The sequence below is a fragment of the Crocodylus siamensis genome, chromosome 3 (assembly GCF_052110815.1).
Source record: "Crocodylus siamensis isolate JL-2025a chromosome 3, ASM5211081v1, whole genome shotgun sequence".
Taxonomy (NCBI): domain Eukaryota; kingdom Metazoa; phylum Chordata; order Crocodylia; family Crocodylidae; genus Crocodylus; species Crocodylus siamensis.
Genome location: NC_143397.1, coordinates 118699727 through 118725960, shown reverse-complemented (window position 1 = coordinate 118725960; position 26234 = coordinate 118699727). Strand labels below are relative to the sequence as shown.

The window sequence follows — 26234 nt, the reverse complement described above, 5'->3', positions numbered from 1 at the left end:
CATTTTTTTAAAGAAAAGATTTAGACTTTAAGGCTACATCCAGATGAGCACAGACATGCAGTATGTGGCACCGCAGACACATCTGCGGTGCCCCACACTGAACATACAGGCATTCTCTGCACTGCAGCCTTGCAGAATGGCAGTGTTTATTTTTTTTACCTCAGGAGATCCCGGGGGTCAAAAAAAACACACACCAAAAAAAAGGCGGGGCAGCACACATGGCAGTGTGTGTTGCCCAAAACAAGAGCCTGGCTGGCCAGAGCCACACTTTGGCTACCCGCCAGGATTCCAACTGCAGAAGTCCCATGGCTGCAGCTCCCTGATGCCCCCTGGATCTCAGGTAAGGCTGCTGGGGCCAGCACAGTTGCTGTCGCCAGCTTCCCCTACCCCTCCTGGGGTAACCTGCTGCACGCCAGAGCATGTGTGGCACAGGTATTCTCTGGACACAAGTAGTGGTGACCCTGGCCGCAAGTACCAGGTAGGCCACTGCTACTTGTCTGTGGGGAAACAAACAACTGCATTCATCTGGACGAGGCCTAAGATACACTTAAAGGAAATCCAAACATCTTTCAATAATAAATAGATAATTAGGGCTAGTCAGAAAAAAAAAAGGTCAAAAGAACCATTTTGCATCAGAAAACACAGTTTCAAATAAAAATTAAAAGGCTTTGGAAAAGTTGATTTTGCTGAGATTTTGTTTTGGAGGGCCAGAGAAAATTTGAACATGGTCAAAAAGTTCAAATTCAACCTTTTCGGAATAAAAGATTTATTTTTTTTCTTCTGAAATGCCTTTTCATTTCAAATGCATGTTTTCACTCTCCAGAATATTAGAATATATATTTTTTAAATGTATTATTTCAAAGCTGGTTGTTTTCATTTTTTTTCCTTTGGAAAATTTTAGTATTTGGGGAGTTTAATTCTAACTTAAAAAGAAACTATATTTCTGAATCTCCAAGTACTTCACAGAATAAAATTTCTAACCTCCATCTTTTCTGTCCCTTCTAGTAACAGTTGCACTATGCAATAATCAGATGTTTATAATAAGATTTTTAGTGCCCAAGGTCATAGTTTATATTAAAATGATTTTGACACATCTATTTGTTCCTATTTCCCCCACACACAACAGGACAGAGATAAGGTTGTGGGCTTGGTTTATAAAATTGATACCTGCACTGGGTGAAATTCTGTGGTCTGTTTATATAGTAGTATAGTCATAAACTTCATTCTAGCCTTTACATCTATTAATATAAATAAACATGTTTTATTTTTTTAAAATGTACACGACATGCACATTCCTTACAACCATATTATAATGAATTTCAACTTCTAAACTAATAAATTAATTTATTGGTAAATATTCAAAACATATTTTCTATTCACGGAGTGGACAACCTTTGTTTTGTTTGAAAAATAGACAGGGCAAACTGGAACTCAGACTTCAGTTTTGGAGTGGCACCTCCACAATGGAACACTAAAATATTTCAGATGTCTCACCTCTGTTTAGTTGCTTTACATTTGCTTTTGAAATTAATTTTCAGCCTTCATATTATTATTCTAAGCACAGCAAGAGATAAATTGCAACGTAGTGCTAGAGAGGATCATGAGAACATCTGAATCACTGTTTTATAACTATATTTGCAGAGATATTACTGTATCTGTTATACTATCTTAATTAAGGCCATTTTTCATTTTTTGAGGCAACGTGACAAACAAAAAGCACGTTTATCATATTGAAAAGGTTTTGTAGAGAATTCTGAATAAAATATTTAAATAGTATAAATATATTATCTAACTGAATAATCAAAAGGGGAAAAATAAAACCAGTCTGTACATGAGCTTTCTTGGATGGATAGTATATAAATCTAATAAATAAATAAAAGGAATTCCCTGAAATAAGTTTTGAACACTGCATATAGTGTATATTTACCTCTAACTTCATTTCTTCTTATTCTTAACGCTCTCGGCAAAATATATAGATCAGCTTAGCATTTTTGTCAAAGCTGAATTCTTATATCAACACAAAAGCACTGACACTGCTGTATTTGATCTGTCCACAAATGCATCTTTTTTCTTTCTCCAGTCTTTGTTGCTGGCCAAACTCGCCATCCCACTCTCTACCAAGGATGCACACACACACACATATACACCATGTATTTACTCAAATATAATATGACCCTGTTAAAAGTTTACTGCCCCTCCCCAATAATTAGATTCTATATATGGAAAATTTATATATTTGATATAATTTCCAGGTATAGAATCTAATTATTGGTGTTATATCTTAAATTTGTCAACTTCACACTGCTACAGCAAGGAAGATAAATATGGGGATCAGGTAGTCCCTTTGCCCTCTGTCCTTCCTGCCCCCCACAACTTCTTCCTCCTGCAGCCCCTTCCCCACCTAATTATTGCAAACCCTGCACTCCCTGAGCACATGGAAATGGGGAACATATTTGAAAAAACTGACCTTGAAATAAACACAGCTGTAGCAATTTACACCCATAGACTTAGTTTCAGAGTTAGTAGGGTCGGAAGGGACCTGAGCAGATCATCAAGTCCAACCCCCTGCCATGGCAGGAAAGAGTACTGGGGTCAAATGACCCCAGCAAGGTGTACATCTAGCTTCCTCTTAGAGACCCCCAGGGTAGGAGCCAGCACCACTTCTTTTGGAAGTTGGTTCCAGATTAGCCGCCCTGACAGTGAAGTAGCGCCTCCTGATATCTAGCTTAAATCTACCCTCTGCCAGCTTGTGACCGTTATTCCTGGTCACTCCTGGTAGTGCTCGGGGGAACAGGGACCCCCCGCCCCCAATGCCTGCTGGTCCCCTCTGACTAGTTTGTAACAGGTCACTAGATCCCCCCTCAGCCTTCTCTTCTGGAAGCTGAACAGGTTCAGGTCCTGTAGCCTCTCCTCGTAGGGCCTGCCCTGCTGCCCCCTGATCATGCAAGTGGCCCTCCTCTGGACCCTCTCCATGTTGTCCACAACCCTCCTGAAGTGCGGCACCCAGAACTGGACGCAGTACTCCAGCTGTGGCCTGACCAGTGCCGCATAGAGGGAGAGGATCACCTCCTTGGATCTGCTTGAGATGCATCTGTGGATACATGACAAGGTGCAGTTGGCTTTCCTGACTGCATCCCCACACTGCTGGCCCATGTTCATTTTGGCATCAATGATGAGTCCAAGATCCTTTTCTGCCTCTGCACTGATGAGAAGGGAGTTCCCCAGCCTGTAGGTATGCTGCTGGTTCTTCTTCCCCAAGGTAATTGCATCACCTTTCAGTTGTCAGTGCTGAATCCCATCCTTTTCTCATCTGCCCACCCCTGTAACCTGCCTAGGTCCAATTGTAGTCTAGTCCTCCCTTCTAGCGTGCCCACATCCCCCCACATCTTAGTGTCATCAGCAAATTTGAACAGGGTGCTTTTTACCCCCTCGTCCAAGTCACTGATGAAGATGTTGAACAGTGCGGGCCCGAGCACAGAACCCTACTGGACCCCACTGCCCACATCCCTCCAGGTCAAAAATGACCCATCCACCACCACTCTCTGGATGTGGCCCTCCAGCCAGTTGGTGACCCATTTGACTGTGTAGGTGTCGACACCACAGTCCCCCAGTTTTTTAATGAGAATGGGGTGAGAGACAGTGTCGAAGGCCTTCTGAAAGTCCAGGAAGACTATGTCCACTACTACCCTTGCATCTAAGGATTTGGTGACCTGGTCATAGAAGGCCACCAGGTTGGTCTGACAGGACCTGCCTCTAATGAACCTGTGTTGGTTGCCCCTAAGCATAATCTCCCCTGCTGGTCCCTTGTGGATATGTGCCAAAATAATTATCTCAAAAAGCTTACCCAGGATTGAGGTAAGACTAACTGGCCTATAGTTTCCTGGGTCCTCCTTCTTCCCCTTTTTGAAGATGGGAACAACATTGGCCCTCTTCCAGTCCTTTGGCACCACACCAGAGCACCATGAGTGCTCATAAAGCCATGCCAGGGGTCCCACAATGACCTCCAGCTAATTTCCTCAGCACTCTAGGATGGAGATCACCCAGACCAGCTGATTTGAATACATGCAGTCCCTCTAGAAGTTCCGTAACTAGTTCCTCACTAACCCTTGGCTTAGGTGTACCTCCCCTGAGGTCTAAGGTGGTCCCGGGGGGGGTGGCTGTTCTGGTCCCTGCTCAGGAAAATGGAGGCAAAGAAGTCGTTAAATAAGTTAGCTTTGTCGTCTGGTGTGACAACCAAATTTCCTAGCGTGTCTTGCAGGGGCCCCGCAATACCCGGAACCTTCTTTTGGCCCCCTATGTATTTAAAAAAGGACTTCTTGTTGTCCTTGATCTGGGAAGCTAGTCCCAGTTCCATCTCTGCCTTGGCCTTCCTGACTGCCCCCCTGCATTCCCAAGCAACCACAGTATGATCCTCCGTGGTGATGGCCCCTCCCTTCCATTGGGTGTGCGCCTCCCTTTTAGCTAGGAGACATTCCCAGATGCTTTTGGTGAGCCATGGGGTCTTTTGTGTCCTCCTGCTCCTTTTGATCTGTGTTGGTATTACCTACCTTTGGGCTTGGAGGATCATCTCCTTAAGGAGCAACCACTCTTCTTGGGCACCTGTCTCCCCTCCCCTCTGGGACCTCAGTGCTTCCCTGACTATTCTCCTGAGCTCATTGAAGTCCACTGTCCTAAAATCTAGGGCTGCTGCCTTGCTGTAGGCCTTTGCCTCCTTGTGCTGGATTGTTAATTCCAGCAGGTGATGATCTCTGTCGCCCAGGTGTTCAAGCACCCTCAGCCCCCTCACCAGGTCGTCACTGGTGGCCAGCACCAGCTCCAACAAGGTGTCTCCCCTGGTGGGGCTGTGCACCTCCTGGGTTAGATGGAGGTCCTACATTCTGGCTAGGAACCTATGTGAGCGGTCAGGCCTGGCTGACTGCTCTTCCCAGCAGATGTCTGGAAAGTTCAGGTCACCCATGATGACCACGTCCTTTGACCTAACTACATCTGTGAGCTGACTTAAGAATTCCTGGTCGAGCTCTTTCCCTTGGTTGCGTGGTCTGTAGTAGACCCCACCATTATGTCTCTTTCCCCTTGACTGCCTTGTATTTAACCCAGAACACTTCAGAGTGCCCTTCCTCTGACTCCTTGCTAATTGATGAGGATGTGTATTCCTCCTTAATGTAGAGCGCCATGCCCCAACCTTTCCTCCCTGTCCTATCCTTCCTGTACAGCAGCCTATAGTTCATCCAGAATAGATGCATTTTACCTTTTTTTGGAACTTCTGCAAGTTTTAGCACAGGTAATCCATAAATATGCTTTTAAATAGCACTTTTGTACCTGCTTATATACAGTACAAACTATGCAAGAGTTAGTCCAAAGCCAAAAGGGCTCATAATTTACATATAGTCTATTCGGCTGGGCCCCAACAGAGTCAACAGGATTTCAAGCTATGAGGACCTCACAGCTCAGCACTGCTCAGTATACTTGTCTTCTGCAGATACTCCTCCCACCCTCCTGCCCCAAAGGATCCATGTGCTAATTAGCCTCCCCCCCAACTCATGACTGGAACTGGGTATTCTTGTCACAAGTCTTGGGATCCTCCAAAAATTTATATGCAGATGAGGCCTAGGGCAAACTGGTCCAGCTTCACCTCATGGAGGGCGAGGCCACACAAATCATATGTGCCAGGTTGAGAGAGGGGGTGGCAGAGAGACTCTGGATGAACTGTTGGGGCCCTGTTTGGTGATGTTTTCCAGATATTTAAGGCTGGTGAATAGGAATACTTGGAAATGGAAAAGAAAGGTAGAGCTCAGTTGTGAGAGGGAAGAGGAAGTTGACATGTATTCAGTGTAGTCGTTCACCATGACTTGAAAAAGAGTCAGCACTAAGGGGGTCTGCGCTCAGTGGGCACTACCGTATATCTCATTCCGATAGGTTGTACTAACCCACAGGTCCTCATCAGCATGTTTGCCCCACATGGGCCATGTTTATCATCGTGGTCAGTGTTGGCTGCATTTAATCAGCTTCATAGTTGGCTTTCATTACTGAGCACATGCTGCTTTTACCGGCAGTTCAAAGATGGGCAGTGAATTTAATGAGGTTTCCTTGCATGTGAATGTAAATAAGGATTTTTTTCCCTCATTTTGTTTGGGAGAAAATCCCTATTTAAGTAAATACAGTACGTACGTACACACACACACACACACACACACACACACACACAATGTGTGTGTGTGTGCGCATTTATATATATTTCAGTCTGAACCAAATGTTTTGGTGTGTATGTGTATACATAAAACAGATTCTGCTTTATTCAGTTATATTTGGAATGTATTAATGGTAGTTCATAGGATCATAGAAAAGTAGCACTGGAAGAGACCTCATGAGGTCATCTAGTCCAGCCCTCTGCTCAACATAGGATTATCCCTGACTAAACCATCCCAACCAAGTGTCTGACTAAACAGCATTGAAAATTTCTGGAGAGGGAGATTCTACGACTTTTCTGCATAACTGCTTGACACTACATCACTTTGGAAGCTCTTGTCTAATTGTCCCTGCCATTATAGGCAGCCTAATGAAGGAGATTGCATGAGTCTCTGAGCAACAACCCAAAATTTCTTGTTCCAATTATTTTTTCGGGTTTTCATCATGGCCTTATTTGTGAACCCTTTATTAGCTCTTGCTGTCTTCCATGTTTCTGAAGCTTCAGTGTGTTGTCCATGTACCCTGCACATAGTCAGCAGTATTATTTGGATCCTGCCATGCTTGTGTCATTCTTTGATACAACAGGATCATATCCTGTGTAAATACTTACACTGTTTGCAAAGGTGCTATCTCTATGAGAATTCCACTTTTTTAGGCTATCATAAAAGAAAGTGAAACATCATATGGGAAATCTTTGGGGAAGAAAGAAAACACAGGCATTTAAATTTTTTCAGTTTTCTTAAGGAAACAATATTGCTGAGGGCAGTCTGACAGAGACATTCGGTGAAGTCATGAGTTGTTATTTATGGAAGCTGCTGAACTGTCTCTCAAACTACATAAATACTGATTACAAAGTAATATAGGAGCACCCTTCTAAATAAGCAAATAACTCTTATAAATAAAAAAAGATGCAACTAAAAACTGTGTGTACAGAGCCAAGCCTGCAGCTCTTTGCTTAGGAAAAATGGGAAACCAGTGTATGCTAATGGAAATAGTAGATGTTGCATTTGATGGGCAGCATTTGTCCAAAAGGGTCCACAAGAATATCTGCTTTGGGCCTTCTTGCGCAGCATAGACAGAAAGCTCCCTACTAAAAAACACCAAGTGTCAAAAGTGAGGACAGGGAGATTAAGGGCACTGTGCCAATTCCTTGGCTCCTCAGTGACAGAGAGTTTGCTAGGTTAAAATATGCTCAAATGAATTTCAGGAAAGGACCATACGTAACACTGTAGAGGAGAGCAAAAACCTCACATGTCCTTGCCAATCTGACCTGAAAGAGGATTCCTTCCTGATCCCACATCTGGTGAAACTCCCATTTCTAGAAGTGTTCAAGAGAGGAAAGAGATAATGTACAGGGGATAACTGCTGTTTTGTTTTTAATCTCACAATCACCAGAATATCTGAGTACAGAAAGGAGTCATCCATAAAGTGATGCTATAAGCTGTTATGCCACTTGCACAAGAATGCAAGCTAGTAGAAAAATAATTGAAAATACATTAAATTAGAAATAGAGATTAGAGAGCAAAAGAACCCAAAGCTAAATACCAAGCTAATATCCACATGAGAAATAGTTGAAATAGATAGAATACTAAATATAATAATAATGTTTGGAGTTCCCTGACACTTTCCATTGAAGCATTTCAGCCTAATTTACAATGAATTAAGTGTAGTAATTCCCTATGGGCTAGGTACTGGGTTCATTGTGGTATGAGAAACCTAATGTGCCCACAGGCATGGTAATTTAAAATGAGCAGATGTTTGTCTCTTGATCCTCTCAGACTACAGTATAGAAACACAGAAATAATTAGAGGCTTGTCTTATGCATGACTTTGAGGAAAGGCTATAAGAACTAGAGTGGTGTAGTCTGGAGAAGAGAAGACTGAGGTGGGATTTGATAACAGTCTTCAGATACCTTAAGAGTGCTTTTAGTGAGGATGGTGATAGACTGTTCTCGGTAGCTGTAAGGGACAGGACTATGAGCAATGGCCTTAAGTTACTGCAGAAGAAATTTAGTTTGGAGATTAGGAAGAACTTTCTGACTATAGGGGTGTGCAAAACGGGCTGTATTCGATTCAGATTCAGCCCAAATCGGGGGACGGTGATTCGATTTGTTGATTCAGATCACTGTCCTGATTCGATTCAGCCATATCTGAATCTGAAGATTTGATGCTGATTCAAAGAATGAGCGATTTGACCATGGACACAGCTTTAAATGTGTTTTCTACATACCTCAAAGTACCAAGCACTGCTCATGAACACTGTGATGGTGGAGCGGATGGAGCATTCCACAGAAGCGCAGAGCGCGGGGGGGAGGCCCTTGTGAGCTCAGTGGCGGACCCAGAAGTGGACCAAAGTACTTCCAAGCCACTTCTGGGTCCATTGTCAAGTGCATGGGAGACACCCCCTGTGCTCCTGCGGGATGCTTCATCCACCCCAGCATCTCAGCATTCACAAGCTGCCTGGAACCTTGAGGTATGTAGAAAAAACATTTAAAGCAGTGTCTATGTTCGAATCATTAAATGTCTCCAAATCAATTTGGAGTGTTTCAGTTTGATTCAGAAAGATTAAAGGGTCTCCTGATTCAATTCAGATTCGGAGATTTGGCCGCTGAATCTCTGCCAAATTGAATCAGTGACCAAAACTTCACACAGCCCTAGTTGTCAAGCATTGGAACAGTCTATGTCGAGAGGCTGTAGTATCTCCCTCCCTTAACATTTTCAGGAGCTGATTAGACAGACACTGGGCTAGGATGATTTAGTCAGGGATGATCTTGCCTTGAGAAAAGGCCTCAACTAAATGACCTCATATGGTCTCTTTCAGTGCTACTTTTCTACGATCCAATGAGTTACCATTAATGTATTCCAGATATGGCTGAATAAAGCATGATCTGTAACAGAGATAATTATGGTGGTTTGGATCAATGGTGCCAAACCCTCTAGTGTGTGGACTGGACAAGTGGCACAGGTCAGTCTGTAGGCCAGATCTCCCTTGGCCAATAGGTGTGAACCTGTGTATCAGTCTAACTTTGCATGCCACCCAACCCCACACATTGGACTTGGCCATGTGCCAGCTTGACCCCATGCACAGGATCCAACTGTATAAGACCCAAGTCCTGTGGATTACCTGATGCTATGCACCCAGTTCTGGCCATGGTCCACCCTTGCCTTCCAGCCTTACTGTGCACCAGTCCAATCTAGCATTTAGGGCCACATTTCCAGTCTACAGGGCTCCCTACAGGTCTAGAAATTCAGCAGCAGTAGGGGAACGGCAATTAACACTGCCACCATCCCCGCTGCCAAATTTCTGGACCAGTGGGGAGCTCTGCAGGCCGGATGACAAAACTCCATGGGCTAGATTTGGTTTGCAGCCTAGAGGTGGAGCACCACTGGTTTGGACCATTCTTGAGGGTTCTCTAATGTGGAACTGCTTTCTTTTTATGCCCTTCCCCTTGATTGTCAGTATGCTGACTAAGAGTAGCCAAAATGCAGTAGTACCATATTCACAACCTACACCAGTGTACATTCTCCCCTTGTAGCTAATGTGGGAGGATGGTGGCAAAGGAGCTGGCTAAGCTAAATTGAGCTGGGGACTCTACCATACTAAAAGGATTCTCTTCTGGTTGGACATGTTGGCTTTCTGTTCCTTTTGTATCACCAGAGTTCTGCAAAGGTGGCAGATAGAAGAAAAAGTGTTTGGTTATATGTCTTGGTGTTACATTTTCATTAAACTCTTCCCTGCTTTCTCCTGTCCTTATTGGTCAAAGTTACTTGCAAGGTTATACTGATATGCTGGGACTCCAGAGGATATCACAGTTTTCTGTCAACCAGTTTTTGCGCTAAGTAGTTTTATTGGCTATTGAGGTCTTCTATATGTGACCAAAAGTCATCGTCTTCTCTGATTCCTGTAGCTTTTTTAGTAGTATTTGACAGAATGAATGCTTAGGTTGTGTTTATTTATCTGCATCCCCTAACAGGCTTGGGCCAAATTGCTTTTTAGCGACTCTGTTCTTTCATTTCATGCTCCCCAGGGACAGCTTATGTGAGGCTACAGTCATTTCCTGCCAGTGGCCAATAACCAGCGATTTAAAAATACATTTTTTTCTAGACTATAACAGCAAGATTAACTTACGGGTATGACTGTATAGTTTCATAGTTCCGTAGTTGTTAGGGCCTGGAAGGAACCTTACAGATCATCAGGTTCAGCACCCCCGCATGAGGGCAGAAAAGACTGCCAGGATCAAATGATCCCAGCAAGATGGACATCAAGATGTTTTTTGAAGATTACCAGGGTGGATGACTATCAGTTCTGGGGGGAGCCTGTTCCAAACCCTCAGCACTCGGCTTATAAATAAGTTTATGTCTAGCCTGAAGCAATCTTCAATCAGCTTGTGCCCATTATTTTATGTCCTCCCCTGGGAGGCCTTGGTGAATAGATGCTCCCCCAAACCCTGACATATGCCCCTGATATAGGCTGCAACCAAGTCCCCCCTGAGTCTTCTCTTCTCCAGGATGAACAGTCCCAAGTTCCTCAGCCTCACCTCATACGTCTTGGTCCCCAGGCCTCTAATCACGCATGTGACTCTCCTCTGGACTCTCCCAAGCTTCCTCACTTCCTTCTTGAAGTACAGTGCCCAGAACTGGATGCAATACTCCAGTTGCATTCTCATCAAGGCCATATGTGTGTATATGTGCATGCGTGCGCACACACACACACACACCACACACACACACCAAAAAGAGGAAGAGAAAGCAAATTGAAAGATTTATTGAAAGAATTTGACTGTTCATTTAAGAGGCATGAAGAGTTAGCGAATGATTGTATGGACTGAATAAGTGGTTTTCAAATACATTTTGATACTAGATACTATCGTAATAGTCTAAGGCCCCATTAACTTGTTACACTTAAGATGTGAATAAGCAGTTAATCACATCTTAAGTTGTCATCTAGCCAGATGTTCAATCAATTAATGGCGTGATAAAAGGAGGAATGAGCCACAAAGTTATTCCACAATATATGGGCAGTGACTTTGTGGCTCTTTCCTTACATGCCATTAATTGAAGGTGTTGCCAGGGGTCCCTGTAGCTGGAAGCCCCATTAGTTGACACGGGCCCCTGTGTACCCCAGAGCCTGGGAGCTTGCAGCTAACACAGACCCTGAGCCACAGGAGCATTTTCCCTTGCAGATGCGAGCTCCATAAGATGACAGGGCTCTCAGCCACAAGAATGTCTGGAGTGCCCCCATGGCTGGAGCTCGTGTCAGCTGACGAGGCTTCCCATCCCGGGAACATACGGTGCAGCCCCCTGGCTGGCAGCTCCGTCAGCTGAGGGGGCTCCCAGTTGTGGAAGCTTGCTACTTGCTGGTGCAGGGAGAGCCCAGGATTGTGATCCCAGGCACCAGCAGTAAGGCATGATAGGATCTGATTTGCAATCCAACAATTGTGCCTCCTGCCATGCACCTGTGCCATGGCAAGAAGTGCGATTATGAGGATCATACATAAGATCTCATGGTGCTTTTACCTGCATCCCTCTAGAGGGACCCATAGATAACATAGATAGTGGTAGGCAATATAGATGGAGCTATCTTAAAGTGTACCTTAAAACAAGGTCATATTTTCAAAAGTGCGTGACACTTAGAAAATATTGTGTCAATTATGTGTGCTGATAATTTTGACAATCTGGCTCTGCATTAGATAGAATCAGTTCAACAGTTACAAAGGCTGGTAGATAACCACTTGGCTCCTTATTAGGCAGGGTTTTTTTATTCAAATTGAATACCACAGTCAAAGGAAACTGAATGAGTGTTCTATTTTACATGATAATATCTAATACATAATTTACAGGTTTCTTTCTTTGTGTTGTTGTTGCCATGTGCTCTGGCACAAAGGAATCTTTATAGACTCTTAGAATTTGAGGAAGTGAGCCCAACAAAAATATAAAACTTCAGCATCATGTTTGCCAAGGTTACATTTTTTTCAATCAGCACAACCTCCTCAACAATCTGTGGCATGCTTAAAATAATTGGGACAGAAGACCACAAAATTCTGTCACGTTTATTGTATTTGATGTTTTTCCTTTTTCTTTTTTCTGTTATGCTTTTCAGATATTTCCTTGGTCTTTCAAATTTCTTCAAGTGTTTTATATTTTCTATATCATTTCATTCAACTTCAGTCACTGCAGGTGGGATTTTCAATAGAGCCAAAGGGCAATAGGCCTGCAGACATGAGTCTTTCTTTCAGATGCTTTCCCTCAGCCATTTCAACATCTTGGAGGAAGAGGAGGTAAGTTAGCTGAGCTAGTTTAAAGTCAGGCAGAAGGCAGGGCAGGGTAGCAGTGTGGCACCTGAAATACTGCATTTTGGAGACTATTTTTATGTCATTTAAAAGTTGTCGTTGGGTGACGGAAAACAGAAACCTCTTGAGTCTTATTCAGTTATCCTAAATATCTCATTTAATAACATAAGCAACCAAGAACTTTTGCAGATATTGTATTCTCTGAGTTTCATTGCCCACCCCCTCCCCTCGCTTACAAATTGGGGCCAGGCAGGTTAAATTGAGCCCTCAGCTCCCACTGATGGTTGGAGAGGAGGAATAATTGAAGAGAGGTGCAAACATATACTCCTAGATCCATCCCTAGAAATCAGTTTTCAAATCCCATTTTCACCTGATTTGAACAGAAATTTGAACTCATTGGGCATGTCCAGACAAGCATGGACATAAGGTATGTGGTGCCACAGACTTGACTGTGGCGCTGCACACACTGTACATGCAGGAGTTCCCCACACTGCTAATTTGCAGGGGGAGGGAGGTGGGGATGTTTGATTCCAGTGTCAAAAAAAAGCAGGGTGGTGCATGTGGTGGCAGCTTGCACCGCTGGAAACCACAGCCTGGCTGGCCACAGCCACACTCTGGCTGCTGGCCGGGCTTTGTGCTGCTGGATTGCCGTGGCTGCAGCCCCCAGAGGCCATCAGGACCCCAGGTAATGCCAGTGCAGCCTGCCCAGGTGCAGGCCCCAGCCTTCACTACACCACATGAGGCAAAGTGCGGCACTCCAAAGCATGCGTGCACGAGCGTTTCCCAAGGACAAGCAGCAGTGGCAGATATTGTGCTGTTTGTTCCTGGGGGAATTCGTGGGAACACACCTTCTGATCTTATCTGCAAGGAAAGTGCATAACAACCATACTTAAGGGTACTTTAAGGGTGGAAACGGATGTCACCTGATGTGTCATTTGTGCTACCATAAATTCTTTATGAGAGCACAAATGCTGAGCAAATAGCCATCGCAACCCTTTGTTGCGCCACATGAAAGCAAAGTCAGTGGTGCAACAGAAGATGGTAATAGACTTCGGTGCTTTATTGCAGTGGATGTCTATCACCTCTGTGGTGGGAGAGTACAAGCAGCCTGACCTGCTTGCACTCTCTTGCCAGCCCAGGTTGGTGCTCTGGGGGCAAGCATCGGGGACATGTCCCGGTTTTCCCTGCTTACCAAGAGGCACCATGAGTGATTTCAGAGTGCCTCTTCACTTTCCCCAGTCAATCAGACCCGTGCCCCAGGTCTGGCTGCATGGGGAAAGTGGGGAATTCACATAGTCCTCTGTCCTGCACCATCAAGGGCAGGAGAAGGGGCAACATGTGTTTCACCCGATGAGGTAGATCAGCTATATTGCAACACATTGCAGCACAGCTGATTCATTTCATTCGGGGACATCTATTTTAGCATAAGAGGAGTCTCTTGCAGGGTGTGAACAGACATAACATTTGAAATGCCTTTGAAGCACTTCAAAAGGTGATCAGACAGATGTACACACCCTCTGAAGAGCTCCAGAAATGGTCGAGGCTCTCCCAGAATAATACTGTAGTAAACCTACTATTCAAAAGAGCTTCAAAATGAAAAGGTTCCTATTCCATGTTTACACTCTACAAAGCAGGACAGGGGACGGCTCAGTCCTCCATAGCATGTCACATTGCTCCGTTCTCCCTCCATTTCCCCTTCCCATCCCCCGGGACATTGGGAGAATGGAGCAGGCTGTCAATGACAGTCCTCCTGTGTGGCCCACACCAGAACTAAGAGATGCACAGAAAGGGTCAGAATGGGGGGCCTCCTGTCTTATTGTTTCAGCAGCAGGGAGTCATAGGTGTTGCACATGGGGAGGAAGAACCGGCACCACACTTACAGGTTGGGGAACTCCCCTCTTGCCAGCACGGAGACGGAAAAGGATCTTGGAGTTGTCATTGACTCCACGATGAACATGGGCCGGCAGTGTGGGGAGGCAGTCAAGAAGGCCAACCGTACCCTGTCATGCATCCACAGATGCATCTCGAGCAGGTCCAGGGAGGTGATCCTCCCCCTCTATGCGGCACTGGTGAGGCCGCAGCTGGAGTACTGCGTCCAGTTCTGGGCGCCACACTTCAAGAGGGACGTGGACAATATGGAAAGAGTTCAGAGGAGGGCCACTCGTATGATCAGGGGTCAGCAGGGCAGGCCTTATGAGGAGAGGCTACGGGACCTGAACCTGTTTAGCCTCCACAAGAGAAGGTTAAGGGGGGACCTTGTGGCCTGCTACAAACTGGTCAGGGGGGATCAGCAGGTATTGGGGGAGTCCCTGTTCCCCCGTGCGCTGCCAGGAGTGACCAGGAATAACGGTCACAAACTGGCGGAGGGTAAGTTTAGATTAGATATTAGGAGGCGCTACTTCACAGTCAGGGCGGCTAGGGCCTGGAACCAGCTTCCAGGGGAAGTGGTGCAGGCTCCTAGCCTGGGGATTTTTAAAAGGAAGTTAGATGAGCACCTTGCCGGGGTCATCTGACCCCGGTGCTCTTTCCTGCTAAGGCAGGGGGTCGGACTAGATGATCTACCTAGGTCTCTTCCGACTCTAGCTACTATGAAACTATGAAACTATAGGGTCACGGCAGGAGAGTGGAGACAAAGTGCAAAGGAGAGTGCTTATTGACAGTGGGTTGAATTGCAGAGCAGTGAGTGCAAAGCATGCAATGGCAACCTGATCTATCCCTCCCTGCATTTTAGACATCAGAGACATAAAATGGCTGACAATACCCTTGTTTTTAGGGATCTCATCTGAAATGTGGAAGAGTTAGGTCAAATCACTACTTCAATAAGCATTTTTTATCAGCTTCAATACAGACAAATGGGAGCTAAAAGCCCAAATACATTTAAGGATTGCCTTTGGGCCTATATCTCCTGTAAACTATGAAAATAATGTGTTTAAAATTCAGTTGATAAATTAAGTGATTGCAACAGAGCTGTAGTTCATTGACTTTCAGTGTAAAAGTATATACTTGATTTTGCTGGATGTCTTCATGGAGGATGTTAGAAAAATGCAGTTGTTTCTTCTTAATTAAAGCCCATTTCCATTTTTAAATCATCTGCATATGTTTGGCTAAACAGATCTTATTATATGAAAATATCCTACTATTTTAAGCAGCGTGTGTCCCGTCCCGCTTGGTGGGGTGAAGGAGGAGGTACTTTTGCAATCCTCTGTGCGGCGTGGTTAGGCAACACTCTCAAAGTGAACAATTCACTGTTTTATTTTGGCTAACTCAATAACAACATTAAAACCCTTGGTCAAAACTCATTACTAGAAACATTCGCATGAGGCAAGGAGAAGCAAGAAAAACTTGAGAGAGAGAGAGAGAAAAAATAGAGAGAGAGAGAAATAGAGAGAGAGAGATCACCACCCCATGATCCTGCATTGTCGGCACGTGTCTCCGTCGCTGGCGCTTCTATCTTGATCCGTGGGTGATGGGTTGACGAGCGCGCGTTTTTCTGTCCGCCTTTTATCTTCTTCCCTCATGGTGGTTCCGCCTCTGGCTGTCGTCACTCGGACTTGCGCAGTTCAGAGTTCTAGAAACTTCCCCATTTGAGTCAGTGGGCTCATTGGGGGTTTCTAATGGTAACTGAGTTGACCGAAATGTGACCTTTGTTTGGCGCATGCTCAGATTAGCAAACAACCAACTTTACACAAGCTGCAGCTTAAGGAAGCTGGTACAGTGCACTGACCCGCCTACGCAGGACCTGCATTGCTTCCCACCTCCCCCAGCACTTGTTACCACAGAGTCAGCATTTGCGGTAATGTGCTTGCTTACAATGTTTGAGACAAACCGTTTAACTTCAGGCTGTCCCCAGGTTACTTCAAATGTTTAGGCAACTTTCAAAACAATTCAACTCCGGGTTATCACAGCGTGTTTTCCATTACAGCCAATAGTTTGTGTTGTTATAATCTACAAAATCCAAATCACAAGTACTTAAGCCTTTTTTAACTGAACGTGATAAAAATAACATTTATCTGAATATCCAGCTAAAACTATGATATGAGCATAATTGAATTTATTAGTATCCCCAACAAGCAACTGCTGTTTCAGTGAGGACAAAACAGAGCCTTATTAGAAAGATGAATGCATCATGTCTTTGCCAAAAACTCACTGAGCAGTATACAAAATGACTGAATATTTATTAAAACCAAAAACAATTTTAATACTAAATGCAGTTTTCATATGATTTGGGGGGGAAAGTTTATTGGAGGTGAAGTAAAAAAAAAAAAATCCATGTTACCTGACATGAAAATAATGGTATAAAGCAGTTTTTCAAAAGTGCTCAGAAATGGCCTATTTCTCCTTTACCTTCAAAGCTCATTGCAAAGCTACTACCTGTAATGTATACTGACTCAAAAACAATTAAAGTATTCACTTTTTTTAGTCTAAAATTATATCTTGCCATCCTAAAAACCTTTCTCTAGCTATTTCTACCCTCAATACATTCACTTAATCTTTTTAATTATATTTTGGTCATGTGTGGCTAACCTTACAGGAAGTACCCAGGTTTCTTAGATAATTTTATCTACCTAAATATATGTTCAAATTAACAATCACATCCTTTCTTCTCAGTTGTGGACGGGATGTCCTTAATTTGGACATAGGAATGGAAAGGAATTAAAATGACTAAGAAGCAAATACTGAGAGAGAAGCCTTCATTTGCCTTTGAATTTTATGATGTTCTAATGTTTGTCTGTCTGCTATGTCAATGCAAACCTGTAACAACAACAACAACAATGGCATCCTTTAGTCTGAGAGAGACAGTGGATATTGTAGGTTATGGTATAGATAGTTTGCAGCGTCTCATGTGACTGAATAGTTCAATCTGAGATTTACATGATCTGTGGCAGTGGTTGCAAGTATGTGTCACAGTTGGGTGGTTAAGAAGCTGCTTGCTTCCTATGGACTCTTTTTCTCTTCAAGCTCTTGGATCCAATTCCTCTCATGGATTTTAACGCCTTGGTGGAGATGATGACACTTGCCAAGGTTTCCCATTGGCCAGGATCAATTCCAAATGCCTTCATATCTCACTTGCATTTGTCTTTATAGCGAAGCGTGGGGTGTCCTGTTATTCTTATTCCCTCTAATAGTTCACCATATAGCATGTTCGTGGGTATATATCCGTCTTACAAACCTGTAAGATGCTGGTAAATAATTCAAAGGCAGGTGCCGCTTGTTTACAGTCCTGAGCCTCCTTTACCGTTCTTGTCAACTTCTCTCTTCCTCTATCCAAGTATGCTCTAATAGTCTCCATCATAGGATCATAGAATATTAGGGCTGGAAGAGACCTCAGAAGGTCAGCAAGTCCAACCCTCTGCTTGAAGCAGGACTGTCCCCAGCTAGATCCTTTGTCCAAGACTTTGTCTAGCTGTACCTTAAAAACATCTAAGGATAAAGATTCCACAACCTCTATGGGTAACCTATTCTAATACGTTACTACCCTCCTCCTGAAGAAGTTTTTCCTAATATCTAAACTTCCCTTAGTGCAACTTGAGACCATTGCTCCTTGTTCTGTCATCTGCCACCAGTGAGAACAGTCCAGGTCCATCCTCTTTGGAACCACCCTTCAGGTAGTTGACGGCTGCTATTAAATCCCCTCCTCAGTGTTATCTTCTCCAGACTGGATAAGCCCAGTTCCCTCAGCCTTTCCTCAGAAGTTTTGTGCCCCAGTTCTCAAACACATTTTGATGTCCTGCTCTGGACCCTCTCTAATTTCTCCACACCCTTTCTGGAGAGAAGGGCCCAAATCTAGACACAGTACTCCAGATTTGGCCTCACCAGTGCCAAATACAGGGGAATAATCACTTTCCTCTATCTCCTGGCAACATTCCTACTAATGCCACCCGGTATGCCACAAGCCTTCTTTGCAGCAAAGGCATGCTGTTGGCTTGTATTCAGCTTATTGTCCACTGTAACCTCCAGGACCTTTTCTGCAGAGCTGCTTCTTAGCCAGTCAGTCCCCAGTCTGTACTGATGCTTGGGATTGTCCTGTCCCAAGTGCAAGACTTTGCACTTGACCTTATTGAGCCTAATGACTAAGTACAGACATTCAAAAAATCCATGCCTGAATTGATTCAATCTTTTCAGGTTAGTCTAACCTGCATAGATTGGACCAATTTGCAAATGAATAGACATTCATTTTTGATTCCAGAAATGCACCCACATGGCTGCAGTGGCTCAGGCTAGAAGCTGGGGACACTAGAGTGAGCCCTCCCTTCCCTTCAGCAGCAGTCACAAGGCTGGAAGGAAGCTGACTTGTGGTGGGGGTATGGCCATGGCCAGCTTCTGGCCAGGACAGCACCTCGGGTGAAGGTGGGGGGAGGAAGAGGGATTAACTCCCCTGTCTCCCCTCTCTCCCACAGGCACAGGGACCCCACCAGGGGTCTGCCTGGCTTTCCCTGCTGCTGGCCACTCATGCAGCAGGTGGCATGGCGAGAGCCAGTCTAGGCAGGAGCCTGAAACTCTTCCCAGGGCAGCACTGCGAATGGCCAGCAAGGTGGAAAGCCAGGTAGACCCGACTTGGGGTCTCTGTGCCTATGGGAAAGAGCGGATACAGGGGAGTTCAAACCCCCTCCTGACCCCTGATCCTGCTGGGCCACACCCCTCACCCCCTCTACTCCAGCGGGGAAAAGTCTGGCAGGGGCTGCTGTATCCCAACCAGGCTGTGCCAGCCAGGTTTCCCACCCCCACCCCCTTGTCAACCAGCCACCACTGCTCCAGGTAGGGATGGGGAGGTGGGGGGGACCAACCGTGCTCTGCTCAAGCAGATAGCACAGTCTGGGGCTGCAAAGCATGCTGGGGGACTGTGATTTAACTTGAACCAGGAAGGGGTCTGGGACAGAAGTTCCATAAACTAGCTTGACCTAAATTAGGTAAGTCTGATACTACATTCAAAACCAGTTTTGACCATTTTGAAACCAGTTTATGTGCACTGAACTTCTGTTCTGTTACAGGTTTAAACCAGTTTCTAATCACTTAAACTAGTTTATCTGTAACTTCTGTCCCTAATTGTCCCAAAGCAGAACTTTGCACTTGTCCTTATTGAACCTCATACAGTTTCTTTTGATCCAGTCCTCCAATTTGTCATGGTCTCTCTTAATCCTACCCTCCAGCATATCTACTATTCTTCCCAGACTGGTGTCATCTGCAAAGTTGCTGAGGGACAGATCATCACAAGATCTGTCCTTAAACCCACATGACCCTCCAAAAATACTGTCTCACTCCCTCTCCCCCTTTGTTGCCAAACATATTAATGTTCTACATAGAACTGTTGTGTCAGGTGATTCCCAATCAACCTTACCAGTCTTACCCATAACCTGAGTTTTTAGACTTGCTCCAAGGCATTCTTCTTCCCTCAAATTTCCATCAACCCTTTAAGACTACCATCTTCCCTGTCACTTAGAGCCACATTCTGTTTTGGTTTTTTTATACAGCTCTGTCTTTCTCAGACCTTGCCTTCCCACTACTACCTACACAATTTCATTAAGCTTCTACCTTTTCTGTAATGCCCAGGGTTTTTTTCAGATTGTCATCATTTTAGACTTCAACAACTGTAATTGCATTTTATCAGGCCTTCAAACCATCCACTTTGCCTTTCTCAAGTATGTTCAAAATATGGCTGTTAGGATTCTCTTCCTAGCTTGCTGCTATAAATATATCATGTCTCTTTGCATCCCTCCACTAGCTCTCTCCCTCACTATTTAGCACACATTAATTATCTGTAGACTCTTTTGACATTAGTTTTGCCATGTCTGGGTGTATCTACATGAGATGGTTAATGTGCAGTATACTGACTGACTGCACTTTACAACATCATGGCAAAAACAGTGCTATTACACTAATGTGCAATAGTATTAGTCTACTGCACGTTAACCATCATCAAAAAAGCATGCAATTACTGCACATTTATTTAGTACTTTCTTTTGCAAGTACTAAATTTTAATGCTCAGCACGCACTGTGCATTAATGAATGTGTAGACATGCCCTCTGTCATCGTGCTAACATATTGTACCTTTGACTCACTCCTTAGATCTACTAACCATTCAGCCTTTGATGGCCCAGTTGTCTGTTTCTCCCATGGACAAACTGGCAAAGTTACAGTAACATTATTCCATTTGTCACTTTTTCTAAAACTGGAAAAATTAAAAAGTCAGAGAGTGAAAAAAGCAAATACTTAGCATATTTTTTATTAAAATAGAAATAAACATAAATGGGAGGTGTGGCTTCATTATTCATTCCAGTAGTACCAATTCAGCATTTATCTTACTGCACTTAGCAGGGAAAAATGCGGAAAAATTACACATTTTGAAAATTAAAAATATTTCAATAATTTTTTCACAAAAATCGCAAGAATGAAAAGGTTTCATCTGTGACTGTAAAGCAGAGACAGCTTTTCAATTTTCAGAGAATTTTGTGCAGTTGTTTTACCTTTTATGACAACTGCCAGAAACAATAGATACTCAACCTATTTAGACAAATTAACACATTCAAATTATCTGTAAATGGTTGTGTCTTTTCTTTTATTTTAGGTCCGAACATGGATTCTCACAGTAGGCTACACAACTGCATTTGGAGCAATGTTTGCAAAAACGTGGCGTGTTCATGCAATTTTCAAAAATGTAAAAATGAAGAAAAAGGTAAGGAAATAGCTATTTATCTTATTGACATAATAAAATTGTCACCAGGAAGGGTTATTATACATCCTGGGTATCCATATTTCCATCAAAGCTGTAATAGCTACATTTTCTAAAGTAGGTCATATTGAAATATACAAAGAACATTAAAATTTGCACTTCTTTTTTTAATAGCATTTAGAGAGTGTTGTATGCTTAGAGTTCATAGAATGAATCGGGCAAAGTGGCATCTTAGATCTGGTACAGAAGTTCAATTTACTGTTCTAACCTAAATCAGTTAGATTTGAGTGCACATCAAACCAGTCTATCTTAGACTGGGTTCCACCATTTTTAGACTGGTCTGTTCTGTTACAAGTATAGATCGATTTCTGATCACTTAAACCAGTTTATGTGTAATGTCTGTACCTGACCTTAGAGGCTAACTCAGACTCTTCAAGGTGTCATCCACTTGGCCTTCTGTTGGACCAACATGGCTAACTACCTTTCTTTAGTAGTTCATTGAATGAAAATACTGAAGAAACCCTGCTTTTCACTCTCACTTATATTCTGTGGTATACTAAGTCCCAGCATCAATAAACTCCACAGAGTATATCCTTAGCTGATATAAAATGGCAGAGACCCTGAGCAAAACTCCAACTGGAATATATAAGTACTGCAAACTAAAGTTTCTCCCAGAGTGTAGGTAGCCCTAGGGGAACAACAAAACTATTCTTTTAGAATTCTGTTGTTTTAATTTTGATTGAAAAATCCGGGACATTGATTAAAATCAGTTAAAACTAAGCCAGTATAATAATCCGAATCTAGTTTTTAAAAAGGCACTACTATACCCATCTTATTGACAAAATATTTCCAATATATACAACAGCAAGCTAAAAAATAGTAGAGGCATAGCATGAGATACAGCAGTGCTAAATTGTTCTTTTTCTAACATGACTTTTCTTCACCTTCAATGTTTTAGATCAGATAGAGGGAAATTTAATTAAACTGAAGTAATTTTGTTGGAAAACTGTGAATTAAAATTTGCATGAAAATACAAGTCCAACAAAAAATATTGGTTACTATAGAGCTAAGATCAGACAGCTACCACACACAATTCCATAAATTCAAAAGTAATATTATTCAAACAAAGAATAAAGAACCAAATAGAGCTGATGAAAGGGGAAGATTATGCTGGAAGCTACACATGTACATCTCTCTAATTTTCCTATGCATGCACACTTTAACAAGATTTTTAATGGTTAAAAAATCTTAATATTAGTTTATTATTTTTACTAGAGGATTGCAATGTGAAAAACGTGGGAAATAACAGGAAGAAACAAAGTCCTAGTACAATCACAGAAGTATGTAAGTGGGATAACTGAGACTTAGGAAGGACAAGCCAGAAAAAAAGTGGTGATACTACAATAATTGCATTATATCTGTGGAACAATCCAACATTAACTCAACACAGATTACTTCGTATAGTCTGCAGATACACCTTGATGATACAAGCTAACTTTGCTATGATACAACAAATGGTATCCTGCTTGATTGCACAGACTCTTTAATTTTAAGCGCATTTAACACATGCTAAGTGTCTTGTGCAACATGGCTCTAAGGCAAGATGGGTGACAGTGACCAGGAAATGATAGAATTCAAGATCCTAAGGAAAGGAAGGAAAGAGAGGAGCAGGATAAAAGGCACTGGACTTCAGAAACCAGGGGGCAGGACTGATCCCATGCGAAGCAAGTCTGAGGGTAAAGAGGAGTCCAAGAGAGCTGGTTGTACCTTAAAGAGGCCAGATTAAAGGTGTAAGAGCAAGCTGTGCCTGTGAGAAAGAAGGATAGGAAGTCCTCCCAGGAATCAACCTGACTACGCAATGACATTTCCAAAGATTTGAAACTCAAAAAACAATCCTACAGAAACTGAAAACTTGGGCATACTTTAGGGATAAGTAAGTATAAGCATTTCACACAAAAATACAAGGAAAAAATCAGGAAGGTCAAGGCATGAAGTGAGATGCAGCTAGCAAGAAACATGAAAAGAGACAAAAGAGCATTATATGAGTATGTTAGAATTAAGGGAAATTTTTGGTCTTTTTAGCAGTGTTTCTAACCAGTTGATTGCAGTAATTATGAAAGGGTTGTGAGCAATTGTGGGAAAATGTGGAAAATCAGGAATTTTCTCCTTTAAAGGAAAAAAACCTGGGAAACTTCAGGTTTCTCCTTGCAGGGGCTGCTTGGGGCTGGGGGAAGTGGGCAGAGGGCAATTAGGCAGGGGTGCCACATTCACGTGCATGTGTACACATGCACATGGCAGCCAGACATCATAAAAAGCATCTCCTGCAACTCCTCACAGGTAAGTCTATGGTATGCAGGCCATAGACAACACATTGCGGGGGCACAGGTGACACTGGGGGAGGCAGGTACACCATGGGGCTGCAGTCTGTCTGGACTGGCACAGGCAGGAGCCCCCACCACAGTGGTCAGGACCCAGAGCAGGAGGGCAGAGCAGTGTGGTGTGACTTCATGAAGAGTAATGGATGGCAGGGTCACCACTGCCCTTACTTCTTCTGACCTCTACCACACCCCTCAGGCCACGGCTCTACCCTAGAGGGAAGGTGAGGAGGCAGACAGCATGGGTAACCCGAGGGGAGTGGTGATGGGTAGGCTGTGGTGGTGGGGTAGAGTTGTGGCTCAGCATACAAGTGGCTGGAGGTAGGTTGAGATGAGGGCAGTGCACCCCCCATCAATTACCCCACATGCTGCTGGCAGCGTGGCTGGCATGGGGGTCCTGGTAGTAGTGGCAAGAGCAACAGTGAGTTTTCATGCTCCACTCCTGGTCCTGTCCACTTGGATGGTTCTTGCCCATGCCGGTCTAACCAGGCTGCAGCCCCATGCTCACTGTAGCTGCAAACCTCCTTCTGCCCCATGCTCTCACCCTTTGCCCCACATACTGAGGGGTTGGGACCTGAAAGCAGGTTAGGAGTGAGAGGCACCAACAGGGTTAAGAGGGTAGAGGGGCTGTGGGTTGGGACTGAGGGGCACCAGTAGGGCCAGGGAGCTATGAGTTGGGGGGGAGGGGCACCAGCAGTTTGCATTGTGCAAATTGCACAGTGATGAATGTCACTTGGGAGTAATGGAGGGCCACATGTTGATATTGCTCTTAAAGCTTTCCTGTTGATTTCTGTCTTTAAAAATTAAGACTGTTGTGTTGCTTTAATTTGTAGTGCATAATAAATATTTGGGGGCCAAAATACTTGTGTGTTTTCTATTTAAACTATTTACTGGGTTGGGACTGGCTATCAGTGTTTACATATGGGTCCTGGTACAAAAAAGGTTAAGAACCTCTACCTTATTGAATGAGGAGAACAATCTACTAAGACATGATGCAACAAAGGCTGAAACATTTAATGTCTTTGGGTGTTTATATGCATGCTCTGGGAGTGGGTGGGGGATGTTTTAATTAAAGCTCCCAGAGCATTTTGTGTATCAGCGTCCCTCTGCTTCAAAATGGTGGTAGGGGTGCTTTATCTAAAGCTGTTCAAGTGAGCTTTAGATAAGGCACCCCCACTGCCATTTTGAGGTGTGGAAACACTGATACATGAGACACTGGAAGCTGCGGGAGCACAGTATTTACCACACTTCAGAAGACTCAATTAATCTGGGGCACAGATAGAGGAGCTCCAAGCTGCAGTCCAGAGACTGTGTGCCATCAGGGATGGTGAGCAGGAGATAGACTCCTACTGCTAGGCTCTTCATCCCTTGGAGGTTGAGGGTAGACCAAGGTCACCTGCCAGGACAAGGGAGGACTCAAGGATCTCCCATACTGTCCAGCCAAGGCATTGAACCAAGGTAGTCAATGGTCCCAAGGCCTGCTGCACCAGGGTCCCCTCCCCTCTAAAGCTTTGCAACAGGTATGAACCTCTTGCAGCCCCAGTAGAGCCTGTAGAGCTGCCAGCTCCTGCAGGCAATGGAGGCTCACTCACAGCTACTGTCCCTGCTCTCCCTGAGGCCAACTATAGAGTGGTCATTGTGGGAGACTCCCTCCAGAGGGGGACTGAGGGTGCAATCTGCCACCCGTTAGCCCGGGAGGACTGCTGCCTCCCAGGAGCCTGTACCCAGGACATAGTGGAGAGGATTACAAAGCTCATCTGGCCCACTGACCACTACCCTATGCTCCTTATCCATGTGGGCACGAATGACACAGCTCAGAGCAATCCCAGCCAGGTCATGAGAGGCTACAGGGCTTTGAGAACAGGGTTTAGGGGGTTGGGGGCGCAGATGGTGTTTTCCTCGATCCTCGTGGTTTCAGATTATGGGCTGAGGAGGGAGAGGAGGATCAAGGTAGTTAACCAAAGACTGTGGCACTGGTGTCCTCGTGAAGGCTTTGGCTTCCATGATCACACTGCGCTCTTTGTTGAGAGATGCAGTGGTCTGCTGGGAGAAGATGGCCTCCACCTCACTGCACTGGGGAGGAGGCTCTTCTCAGCCAGAATGGCTGACCTGCTCGACCAGGCTTTAAACCAAGCCTGCCAGGGGATGAGGGGACTACCGCCACAGCAAACCCACTGGGCAACTTTTGCAAATCCAGCAGACTAAGACACTCAAGGGAATCCACCCCTACCCCAGCCCCAGAACAATGTGTAGGGAAAACTAGGGCCTCCAGTGGGACACTTACATGCCTGTATACCAATGCCAGGAGCTTGGGAAATAAACAGAAGGAATTTGTCCTCCTGCTAAGAGTGGACAAGAGTGACTACGATCTCTTAGGGATAATGGAGACTTGGTGGGACTCCACCTATGACTGGGCCACAGGCATAGATGGCTATACCTTGTACAGGAGAGATCATGTAGACAAAAGGGTGAGGGTGTAGTTGTCTATGTCAAGGAAAGCTACACATCCCTGCAAGCTGATATTGGAATCCAGGCTGGACGACTGGAGGATCTCTGAGTTAAAATCTGTGGTGAACATGGCACAGGTGACACAATGGTAGGAATGTACTACAGACCTCCTAATCAGGATCAAGAACTTGACCAGGAATTCACCAAGGAACTGACTGAAGCTGCATGCTCCCAGAGCGTGGTTGTCATGGGAGACTTCAACTACCC

General features: G+C 44.3%; 1 protein-coding gene across 1 annotated transcript in view; it reads left to right on the top strand.

The window, feature by feature from the left end:
• The window catches only part of GABBR2 (gamma-aminobutyric acid type B receptor subunit 2), a 989086-nt gene that overhangs the window by 697269 nt on the left and 265583 nt on the right, over positions 1-26234 (top strand). The window contains exon 12 of the mRNA XM_090039096.1: positions 21040-21147. Within this exon, the coding sequence (XP_089895222.1) occupies positions 21040-21147 (108 nt within the window). The remainder of the gene's footprint in view (positions 1-21039; positions 21148-26234) is intronic.